The 12,597-nt window shown below is 43.0% G+C and overlaps 1 protein-coding gene across 1 annotated transcript in view; it reads left to right on the top strand.

Annotated features, from left to right (window-relative positions):
* The window catches only part of LOC147024458 (uncharacterized), a 14,907-nt gene extending 4,120 nt beyond the window's left edge, over positions 1-10,787 (top strand). The window contains exons 3-6 of the mRNA XM_085884412.1: positions 3,285-8,682; positions 9,089-9,155; positions 9,900-10,061; positions 10,387-10,787. Of these exons, the coding sequence (XP_085740538.1) occupies positions 3,376-8,682; positions 9,089-9,155; positions 9,900-10,039 (5,514 nt within the window). The 5' untranslated portion in view covers positions 3,285-3,375 and the 3' untranslated portion in view covers positions 10,040-10,061; positions 10,387-10,787. The remainder of the gene's footprint in view (positions 1-3,284; positions 8,683-9,088; positions 9,156-9,899; positions 10,062-10,386) is intronic.
* Positions 10,788-12,597: the final 1,810 nt, after the last annotated feature.

The raw sequence follows: 12,597 nt of genomic DNA, 5'->3' as shown, positions 1-12,597 counted from the left end.
TTGGCATGGTAACCATCAGAGCGAGCAGCCCAATAGTAGGTGTAACCACCCGTCATGTTTCACCACTACCCGGTGTCAGAATCTCAGAGAGTGCGACAATACCGATGTCCAAACACTTGAGCTCAGATGATAACAGAGACAGGTGATCATCCTCTCTTCAGGAGAGGAATTCCAGGCACCCACCCGAAGGGACCGCCGTCTGGTGGACGACACCTCAGCACCACCCTGACACACTCACCCACGATCTGACCCGGGAATGTTAACCTATGGTTTCCCTCCAACCATCAAAGATTGGGGGTCCCGAAGGCTTTGCCCCAATCCCGTCATCTGGTGTGCTGCCCTGCGAAGGGAAGCTGCACAGTAGGTATTCCCATGGAGTGTGTTTTCAGATTTTTTTATGCTTTGAGAATGTTTTGTGGAATGAAGGGTTTTACAGTGGCCGGAGTGCAATTCCTGCCATCAAGCTCACCCGAATAAGAAGTAACCCAACTGCAGGAGTTGGGCACGAGCTATGGATGGCGTTGGCTCACAAGGACCTCCGCCCTTTGACAGATTTTGTTTTTAATCCTGCTGGGTGTCCATATCCAAACACCCTCCTCACCAGGAAGCATGGTGGGGGAGACGGTTTAGTTGCCGACAACCCGACCATGGAACAGGTTAGTACAGGTTTAGATGATACCTGCAGCAAGTCACAGATCTGATCTGGCCTGACCTGACAATTAGAGGGAAGGGTGAGTGTGGAAGCGATTCAGTGATTGGAAAAGCAGCATTAGCTTTACGATGAAGTCACCTGAAGCATTGTCATAATGGAGAAGGGAAGGGTAGCACGAAGCTTAACCACCCTACCTTTCATCCCAATATTTCTTGCTTGGAAGGTATGAGGGTCTGGCATCCTCTTCCAGAATAATCCCATCTTCTCGGTGTTAAATACCTGCTCCGGCATGAATCCCATCGCCTCGATTAGTTTCATGAGCTGCAGTTGAGAATGTGTATTTGAAAATGAAGCATTAGAATGGGGATTCGAGCACAGGTGTTGGAAATTAAGGGTTTTGCGATGGCGGTTCGACTACAGCTGTCGTAAAATGAGGGTTTGAGAACAAGTTTTGAATCTGGAGTTCAAAAATGAAGGTTTGGGAATGATGTTTGAAGGATAATAAAGATTTGCGAATGAGGTTTGAAAGAAAATGAAGTTTTAGGAGTGATGAATTGATAGAATGCCAAAAAGTATGTCAACAAGGTAGGGATGGTTACAATAAATTATCACGTGAAACCATCCCAACATCTTTCTTTGAATAATGGTTGTCCGTTCAAAAGACACTCACTCTCTCAATTTGAGTTATTGAGTTCGTAATCACCACAAACACGTGTGTGTGTGTGTGTGTGTGTGTGTGTGTGTGTGTGTGTGTGTGTGTGTGTGTGTGTGTGTGTGTGTGTGTGTGTGTGTGTGTGTGTGTGTGTGTGTGTGTGTGTGTGTATGATTTAATGTTTCACTGGTAAAATTCATTCATAAAAACTATCACCATGCAGTCTATCATTGCAAATGGATGCAGAAAGATGTAGTGATGTTTTCACATGATAATTTATTGTGACCATGTCTGTCTTATTTACATAGTTTTTGGTAGACCAACCCTTCACCTTTTTATATTTGGAAAATATTTTTATATCCTGTTTCTGGACTTTAAAAATAAATATTTACATGCTCAAGATTTTATTTGGATTGTGCAATGAAATATCTTGTCAGGTGTGTGAAAACAATTTGCATTAAACAGTGTTATTGTTATGTGATGGGCAGTGATCACATGCCACCGTGAACCACACCCATAATCATACAGGTGTGATTGGCCCACTGGCTGAACCCAACAGGCTGATTGAAAGGCATGGTACTGCCCATCCCTCTTTTCCTGTCAAATTAGTTGGTGTAGTTAATAATAGATAGAAATCGGCATTCACAACTATCGCTTACCATGTTGGGGAATGTCGGTTGAAGCCCTCATGTTTTTTTTTCTTCCATCCTCACTTTTTCACCTTTATTCGATTTTAAATTAGACACAAAACTTTCAACATAAGAGCACAGACCTATGGATAATATTTTAAAATCAAAGTCACATGATGGTTGGATGGAAAATGCAGGCAGTATGACAAAAAGTCTGTTTTCTCGAGGCGTGGGTTGTTGGGTGTTTCAGGTATCAGGAACAAACCTCTACCTCGCTTCGTTTGGCCTTGGCTGAATAAGACGAGATATCGTAGATGTGCTCGATTGAGCAAAGCAAATCCCAAAGGGAAACATGTGGTTCAGTGGGGAACAAGTCCAATCTTGTGCTGAGGACCATTCACACGCAAGCAGGCATGGTGGAGGAGAGCTGAAGACAGGACTTCAAAAATTACAGGAGGGACTACAGGCTTCGTTCGGGAAAGCGCTGAAGCAACAGGATGTGTCTGCTGTTTCGACTGTGCAAAAAGAGAAAACCCACAGTGTGAACCAAGGCACATCTCATCCCGGCTTCCTTTTGCACCCATATTAATCCCTTCAGTGCATGCCCACCCTGTGGCATCGCTCGGCATTGCCCCAACGGTACCTCTTGGTAGTTTGGCCACTAATCAAGGGGATCCCCTCTTTGAGCCTCTCGACTCGCCCTCGAATCTGCAGGGAAAATCTCCATCACTCACCTTTCCGCCAAAACCTGCATTCCAGCAGCAAAGCTCATGCCTTCATGATGTTGCGAGGCCGAATTCCCTCGAGAAGCAAATTTAGGACATTAAAAAGAAAAGAACATCAACAAAGGATTTAAGGGACAAGCAGTTTCAGATACATGTCAGCATAACGTTCAAACCAGGATTCAAACCCAGGCGAGGCAGCTTAAAGGTGAGGATGCAGACCTCCAGGCCATCCTACCACCCCTATGAATAGACCCATTGCTTTCAGATAATTTTTTTTTGGCTTCATGTGAAATTATAGTCTGGGATTGTTATTGTGGTGAAAACTTTAACCACTCAAATGTAGTTTGAGCCTCTCAAAGGGAGATCAGATTAGGTTTACTTCTTCTTCCACACCTTTTCATCTTAACAAAGTCTTCTTCCTTTTTTGTTCCTCAATGAAGTATTTTCCTGTTTTATGTTTTGATTTCATCATTCCACATCCATCCTTTTAACCCTGTTTAGGTTAAACGTGCACGATCGATGTTTTATTTCATGTAACAATGCAACATGTGTGGAATATGCTTTTTGTCTTTTCCAAAATCATGCATTTTTCTTGAACTGACAAGCATTCTCTTTATTTATTGCAGTTTGCGATGTAGCCAGAAAGGTGAACAGACAAAAAAGGTAAAGACAGAACAGCCATTGCTGAATGACGTTCAACAAAAGGAAGTGGTACAGATGCAGGAATTAAATGGAGATGGGGATCAGCAATTAGCTCAGCTCCAAGAGCAAGCATTGCATGACAAAGAAGTGAAACAAAGATATGAGGATGTATGGACAAAACAGAAAGAAAACCAGAAAAAAATTGAGGAAGAACAACAGAGAAAAAGAGAAATGGAAGATGAAATGAAAACAGAAATGCAGAGGAAAAATGATGAAGAGCAAAGAGAACAAGAAGAGCTGTGCCACAAAAAACAACGAGCACGTAGGCAAAGAAAGAAAGCAAAGCAAAAGGAAGAATTACAAAAGCAAACAGAAGGAAATGAGGAAACCAAAATAAAGGAACAACAGATACAGCGAGAACAGGAAGAAGAACAGAGACAGCGACAACAGGAAGAACAGAGACAGCGAGAACAGGAAGAACAGAGACAGCGAGAACAGGAAGAACGGAGACAGCGAGAACAGGAAGAACGGAGACAGCGAGAACAGGAAGAACGGAGACAGCGAGAACAGGAAGAAGAACAGAGACAGCGAGAACAGGAAGAAGAACAGAGACAGCGACAACAGGAAGAAGAACAGAGACAGCGACAACAGGAAGAAGAACAGAGACAGCGAAAACAGGAAGAAGAAAAAAGGCAGCGAGAACAGGAAGAAGAACAGAGACAGCGAGAACAGGAAGAACAGAGACAGCGAGAACAGGAAGAACAGAGACAGCGAGAACAGGAAGAACGGAGACAGCGAGAACAGGAAGAACGGAGACAGCGAGAACAGGAAGAAGAACAGAGACAGCGAGAACAGGAAGAAGAACAGAGACAGCGACAACAGGAAGAAGAACAGAGACAGCGACAACAGGAAGAAGAACAGAGACAGCGAAAACAGGAAGAAGAAAAGAGGCAGCGAGAACAGGAAGAAGAACAGAGACAGCGAGAACAGGAAGAACAGAGACAGCGAGAACAGGAAGAACAGAGACAGCGAGAACAGGAAGAACAGAGACAGCGAGAACAGGAAGTAGAACAGAGACAGCGAGAACAGGAAGAAGAACAGAGACAGCGAGAACAAGAAGAAGAACAGAGACAGCGAGAACAAGAAGAAGAACAGAGACAGCGAGAACAGGAAGATGAACAGAGACAGCGAGTACAGGAAGAAGAACAGAGACAGCGAGAACAGGAAGAAGAACAGAGACAGCGAGAACAGGAAGAACAGAGACAGCGAGAACAGGAAGAAGAACAAAGACAGCGAGAACAGGAAGAAGTACAACAGGGACAGCGAGAACAGGAAGAGGAACAGAGACAGCGAGAACAGGAAGAACAGAGACAGCGAGAACAGGAAGAAGTACAACAGGGACAGCGAGAACAGGAAGAGGAACAGAGACAGCAAGAACAGGAAGAAGAACAGAGACAGCGAGAACAGGAAGAAAAGAGACAGCGAGAACATGAAGAAGAACAACAGAGACAGCGAGAACAGGAAGAAGTACAACAGAGACAGCAAGAACAGGAAGAAGAACAGAGACAGCGAGAACAGGATGAAGAACAGAGACAACGAGAACAGAAAGAAGAACAGAGACAGCGAGAACAGGAAGAACAGAGACAGCGAGAACATAAAGAAGAACAAAGACAGCGAGAACAGGAAGAAGTAAAACAGAGACCTCGAGAACAGGAAGAAGTACAACAGAGACAGCGAGAACAGGAAGAAGAAGAACAGAGACAGCGAGAGCAGGAAGAAGAACAGAGACAGCGAGAGCAGGAAGAAGAACAGAGACAGCGAGAACAGGAAGAAGCACAGAGACAGCGAGAACAGGAAGAAGCACAGAGACAGCGAGACCAGAAAGAACAGAGATGGCGAGAACTGGAAGAACGATGGAAAATAGAAGAAGATTTGAAGAAAAGAAGGAAGGAAAAGAGAAAGCAAAAATTACATAAGCAAAGAGAGAAAAAGGAGGAAATGAAAAGAAATACACAACGGAGACAACAGCAAGAAGAACAGAAAGGACAAGAACAGAGACAGCGAGAACAGGAAGAACAGACACAGCGAGAACAGGAAGAAGAACAGAGACATCGAGAACAGGAAGAACAGAGACAGCGAGAACAGGAAGAAGAAAAACAGAGACAGCGAGAACAGGAAGAAGAGAGACAGCGAGAACAGGAAGAACAGAGACAGCGAGAACAGGAAGAACAGAGACAGCGAGAACAGGAAGAAGAACAGAGACAGCAAGAACAGGAAGAAGAACAGAGACAGCGAGAACAGGAAGAAGAACAGAGACAGCGAGAACAGGAAGAAGAACAGAGACAGCGAGAACAGGAAGAAGAACAGAGACAGCGAGAACAGGAAGAAGAACAGAGACAGCGAGAACAGGAAGAAGAACAGAGACAGAGAGAACAGGAAGAAGAACAGAGACAGCGAGAACTGGAAGAACAGAGACAGCGAGAACAGGAAGAACAGAGACAGCGAGAACAGGAAGAAAAGAGACAGCGAGAACAGGACGAAGAACAGAGACAGCGAGAACAGGAAGAACAGAGACAGCGAGAACAGGAAGAACAGAGACAGCGAGAACTGGAAGAACAGAGACAGCGAGAACTGGAAGAACAGAGACAGCGAGAACTGGAAGAACAGAGACAGCGAGAACAGGAAGAACAGAGACAGCGAGAACAGGAAGAACAGAGACAGCGAGAACAGGAAGAACAGAGACAGCGAGAACAGGAAGAACAGAGACAGCGAGAACAGGAAGAACAGAGACAGCGAGAACAGGAAGAACAGAGACAGCGAGAACAGGAAGAACAGAGACAGCAAGAACAGGAAGAACAGAGACAGCAAGAACAGGAAGAACAGAGACAGCGAGAACAGGAAGAACAGAGACAGCGAGAACAGGAAGAAGAACAGAGACAGCGAGAACAGGAAGAAGAACAGAGACAGCGAGAGCAGGAAGAACTATGGAAAATAGAAGAAGATTTGAAGGAAAGAAGGAAAGAAAAGAGAAAGCAAAAATTACAAAAGCAAAAAGAGAAAAAGGAGGAAATTAAAAGAAACACACAATGGAGACAACAGCAAGAAGAACAGAGGAGAGAACAGGAAGAAGAAGAGAGACGACAAGAACAGAGACAGCGAGAACAGGAAGAACAGAGACAGCGAGAACAGGAAGAAGAACAGAGACAGCGAGAACAGGAAGAAGAACAGAGACAGCGAGAACTGGAAGAACAGAGACAGCGAGAACTGGAAGAACAGAGACAGCGAGAACTGGAAGAACAGAGACAGCGAGAACAGGAAGAACAGAGACAGCGAGAACAGGAAGAACAGAGACAGCGAGAACAGGAAGAACAGAGACAGCGAGAACAGGAAGAAAAGAGACAGCGAGAACAGGAAGAACAGAGACAGCGAGAACAGGAAGAACAGAGTCAGCGAGAACTGCAAGAACAGAGACAGCGAGAACAGGAAGAACAGAGACAGCGAGAACAGGAAGAACAGAGACAGCGAGAACAGGAAGAAGAACAGAGACAGCGAGAACAGGAATTAGAACAGAGACAGCGAGAACAGGAAGAAGAACAGAGACAGCGAGAACAGGAAGAAGAACAGAGACAGCGAGAACAGGAAGAACAACAGGGGTGGATAGAACCGGATGAAGAACAGAGACAGGGACAACATGAAGAAGAACAGAGACGGCGAGAACAGGTAGAAGAACAGAGACAGCGAGAACTGGAAGAACTGTGGAAAATCGAAGAAGATTTGAAGGAAAGAAGGGAAGAAAAGAGAAAGCAAAAATTACAAAAGCAAAGAGAGAAAAAGTTGGAAATTAAAAGAAATACACAACGGCGCCAACAGCAAGAACAACAGAGGAGAGAACAGGAAAAAGAACAGAGACGACAAGAACAGAGACAGCGAGAACAGGAAGAAGAACAGAGACAGCGAGAACAGGAAGAACAGAGACAGCGAGAGCAGCAAGAAGAACAGAGAAAGCGAGAACAGGAAGAAGAAAAACAGAGACAGCGAGAACAGGAAGAAGAAGAACAGAGACAGCTAGAACAGGAAGAAGAACAGAGACGGCAAGAGCAGGAAGGACAGAGACAGCGAGAACAGGAAGAAGAAAAACAGAGACAGCGAGAACAGGAAGAACAGAGGCAGCGAGAACAGGTCGAAGAACAGAGACGGCGAGAACTGGAAGAACTGTGGAAAATAGAAGAAGATTTGAAGGAAAGAAGGAAAGAAAAGAGAAAGCAAAAATTACAAAAGCAAAGAGAGAAAAAGGAGGAAATTAAAAGAAATACACAATGGAGACAACAGCAAGAAGTACAGAGGAGAGAACAGCAAGAAGGACAGAGACGACGAGAACAGGGAGAAGAACACAGACAACGAGAACAGAGACAGCGAGAACAGGAAGAAGAACAGAGACAGCGCGAACAGAGACAGCGAGAGCAGGAAGAAGAACAGAGACAGCGAGAACAGGAAGAAGCTCAGAGACAGCGAGAACAGGAAGAAGAACAGAGACAGCGAGAACAGGAAGAAGAACAGAGACAGCAAGAACAGGAAGAACAACAGAGATGGATAGAACCGGATGAAGAACAGAGACAGGGACAACAGGGAGAAGAACAGAGACGGCGAGAACAGGTAGAAGAACAGAGACGGCGAGAACTGGAAGAACTGTGGAAAATAGAAGAAGATTTGAAGGAAAGAAGGGAAGAAAAGAGAAAGCAAAAATTACAAAAGCAAAGAGAGAAAAAGTTGGAAATTAAAAGAAATGCACAATGGAGACAACAGCCAGAAGAACAGAGGAGAGAACCGGAAGAAGAACAGAGACGACGAGAACAGGAGGAACAGAGACAGCGAGGACAGGAAGAAGTCCAGAGACGGCGAGAACAGAGATGGCAAGAACAGAGAGAAGAACAGAGACAGCAAGAACAGGGAGAACAACAGCATGGTTTTGAGAGCTTCTATCAGGGACAGAAGCCTCACCGTAATCACTGGTGGCAGCATCAAAAACAAAAACAGGACAGTTTTGAGGAGCGTCACCAGGAACACAAGCCTTATCATTATGACTGGCAGCAGCATCAAAAACAGAAACAGCACAGTTTTCAGATGTTCCAACAGGAATTCAGGCCTCACCATAATGACTGGCAGCAGCATCGACAACAACAACAGCACGGTTTTCAGAGGTTCCACCAGGAATTCAAGCCTCACCGTAATGACTGGCGGCAGCATCCACAACAGCAAGTCTTTGAGAAGTTCCACCTGGAACAGAAACCTCACCATGATGATTGCTTGCAACAGCAGAAAAAGGAACGAGAGAAACCGCATGTTGTCGAGGCGCCACTGCACCATCTGCAAGAAATTCAACAGGTAAGCACTCTTCAATACTTTGAAAAAGTTGGGGTCACCATATTGGGTGCAAACACAGCTCGCTCCAATATCAATATGTTAAGTTGCAAGATATGTTGGTGCTTCATCTTCTCAAGACTCTGTTGTTAATACTTCCTTTGATGAAGAAGGAGATCCTTAATTCTGGAGATGATTGTAATTATAATTTTTGAGTAAAAGGTAACTAATTGGCATGGCCATCACCATGCAGGATAAATAACAGGAAGTGGAACTCCCCTCAATTGAATGAAATAACCAAATTCACCTTTCCCTCGATTACCTGTTCCTTCAGTGCATTTGCTTTTGTGCCCTTTCCTGAATGAGTTATCAAACTGAAGAAGATATCAATATATTTAATCTTTCATATTTCCATTGTGTTTTTTCAAAGGCACCTCGCAAGCGTTGTGGATTCCCTCCTCCACCCCCTCATCTGAAATCATCACGTCGGTTGGATCGTAAGTTGCCAAGATTCCTGCCTTGCATTACTAATCATTCCTAACTTTGTCTGAACTACATGTTCTTCACCTGCATCGTGTCCCATTTTTCTGTACGTCAGAAGTGTTGAGAACAGATGAATATTTTAATGCACTCAAAACCAGATAAGCTCCAAACAAATCTTAAAATTGGTTGAAGTCTGGCATGACTATTAATTTATCTATACGGAAGGAATTGTGTACACAAGGATGATCATAAAGACTGATTGTTTGAAAAACCATATATTTACAATCTCACTTTCAATCAGCTTGGGATGACTCGAGCTGCCTTCCACAAAGCAAATCATCATGGTTCGATGGAGCGGGAAAGGAGAGAGATGTAAATTGGTGGAAATTCTATTCATTCGATGCCTGATGTTGGCTTAATGGTTGGGGTGGTCGTCTTTGGATCCTCGAATCCTGAGTTCAAATCCTGCTAAGCTGTTGAATTAATACCAGGTGGGGTTAACTCGGCCTGTCATCCTTCCGAGGTTGGCAAAATGAGTGCCAGCATGCTGGTATACTGTGTCGGAGTGGCGACCGATCAAGGATTATGCCCAATTGCCAAGGAGACTGCTTAAGCAGCATAAACGCTCTGTTCAGAGAATCGTCCCAATCTCCTCTCCTCCTTTTCTATTCGTTCCGGTGTTGTGATGAAAGGTATGATGACAGAGATTATGATGATAGTGCTGTTGAGTTTTTTTGACTTCCTTTTGTTGTGTGCAGAAGACGTTATTGTAATACCTGCTGGAGAAGAAGATGCAATGTTTGGACCTGATCCACTCGCTCCCACGTTTAAGTGCTCCAAGAATATGAGAAGAAATATCAAACTATTTCAAATGGCTGATCCAAAATTTTTGAAATGAAAACCAATCTCCAGAACGACAGGTACCATTAACAATCGAATGACATTATGTAATTATTTGCACACTTTGTGTGTCCAAGTTATTCAATCTGTCACTTCCTTATTCAAAATATCATAGTGAGAACTTAATAATACTGAGTGAAGAGTTTTTCATAATTCAAGTGAATACATCAGGCAGGTGAGGTCTCTCCCTAATCTATATAATCAATGCCATTCACATCTGTCACACGTGAAGGGAACTGGAGCAATCAACCCTCGGTGTTTGCTGCAGCTACCAACGTGCGTGACTTTGTACAAACATATTTACACTCCAACGTTATCTTTCACTCTTTCCTCCTTCCCTTTCAGCTGTTGTCATCTTCTTGATCGACTTTGAAACTGAATCAACAGGAACAACATGAGCAGAATGTCACTGAGTGGTGTCACAATTGGAAAGAAGAGCAATTGCTGAAGCAGCAATAAGAACAGCTGATGGAAAAAAAAGAAAACTCTTCTTCATAGAACAGTTGAAGCAGACACCTTTGTGTCAGCAGGACACATGCAGCAGCAAGTCGTCCAACTTGCCCACCACATGCATGCGTGTTTGGCTTCCTGGATTTGTCGATTACATTCTGATCCATTCGCTCCACGAGCTCTTCTGGAAGCTACTTTTTGAATAACAACAAGCTACTTGTACAAAATGACAAAAAAAAAAAAAAACACAAATTCCCCCCAAAAAAAAACAATTGCACAAAATGCAAAAAAAAAAAAAAAAAAACCACACAAATTCCAAAAAAACAAAAACAAAAAAAAAAACACACAAATTCCCCCTCCCCAACAAAAATTTCAGACAAAAAAATTACTGATACAAAATAAAACAAAAAAACTATATACAAAATTCCCCAAAAAAACCCAAAACGAAACAAAATGCCCCCTCCCAAAAAAACTACTGATACAAAATCCCCCCCAAAAATACACATACAATAAAAAACGACATACAAAATACAACAACAAAAAACTGTTGATGCAGAATACAAAAAAAAAAAAAACTGTTGATGGAGAATACAAAAAAACTGTTGATGCAGAATACAAAAAAAAAAAAAACTATTGATACAAAATACAAAAATACCCCAACAAGAAACAGAAGCCTCACTGTGATGACTTACTGCAGCAGCAACAACAGAAACAACACATTATTAAGGGGTTCACACAGGAACAGAAGCCTCACTGTCAGGATTGGCAGAAGCATCAACAACAAAAACAGCATGGTTTTCAGAGGTTCCCCCAGGAATGCAAGCTTCACCGTCAAGAATGGCAGCAGCATCCACAACAGCAAGTCTTTGAGAAGGTCCACCAGGAACAGAAACCTCATCATGATGATTGCTTGCAACAGCAGAAACAGAACAATAGAAACAGCGTGTTGTCAAGGGGCCACTGCACCATATGCAGGAAATTCAACAGGTAAGCACTCTTCAATACTTTGGATAAGTTGGTTTGAACATATTGGGTGCAAACACAGCCAGCCCCAAGATCAATATGTTAAGTTGCAAGATATGTTGGTGCTTCATCTTCTCAAGACTCTGTTGTTAATACTTCCTTTGATGAAGAAGGAGATCCTTAATTCTGGAGATAATTGTAATTATAATTTAGGAGTAAAAGGTAACTAATTGGCATGGCCATCACGATGAAGGATAAATTACAAGAAGTGGAACTCCCCTCAATTGAATGAAATAACCAAATTCAGTTTTTACTCGATCACCTGTTCCTTCAGTGAATTTGCTTTTGTGCCCTTTCCTGAATGACTTATCAAACTGATGAAGATATCAATGCATTTAATCTTTCATATTTCTATTGTTTTTTTCAAAGGCTGCTCAAAAGCATTGCGGATTCCGTCCTCTACTCCCTCATCTGAAATCATCACGTCGGTTGGATCGTAAGTTGCCAAGATTCCTGCCTTGCATAACTAATGATTCCTAACTTTGTCTGAACTTCATGTTCTTCACCTGCATCATGTCCCATTTTTCTGTGCGTCAGAAGTGTTGAGAACAGACGAATATTTTACCGCACGCAAAACCAGATAATCTCCAAACAAATCTTCCAATTGGTGGAAGTCTGGCATGACGATAAATTTATCCCTACAGAAGTCATTGTGTACACCTGGATGATCATGAAAACTAATTGTTTGAAAAACCATATATTTACAATCTCACTTTCAATCAGCTTTGGATGACTCGAGCTGCCTTCCACAAAGCAGATCATCATGGTTCGATGGAGAGGGAAAGGAGAGAGAGAGATGTAAATATACGTAGGTAGCTATTCTCTTCATTCCCGTGTTGTGTTGAAAGGCATGATAATGACAGAGATTCTGATGACAGTGCAATTGGGTGTTTTTGACTTCCTTTTGTTGATGCGTGCAGAAGACGTTATTGAAATACCTGCTGAGGAAGAATATCCGATGTTTGGTCCTGATTCATTCGCTCCCACATTTCAGTGCTCCAGGAATATGAGAAGAAATATCAAACTATTACAAATAGCTGATCCAAAAATTTTCAAATAAAAAACAATCTCCTTTACGACAGG

The sequence above is a fragment of the Eptatretus burgeri genome, chromosome 6, assembly GCF_056783735.1.
Source record: "Eptatretus burgeri isolate ZD-2024b chromosome 6, Ebu_testis_v1, whole genome shotgun sequence".
NCBI lineage: Eukaryota > Metazoa > Chordata > Myxini > Myxiniformes > Myxinidae > Eptatretus > Eptatretus burgeri.
The sequence above is the reverse complement of the archived record's forward strand: the minus strand, read 5'-3'. Positions and strand labels throughout refer to the sequence as shown.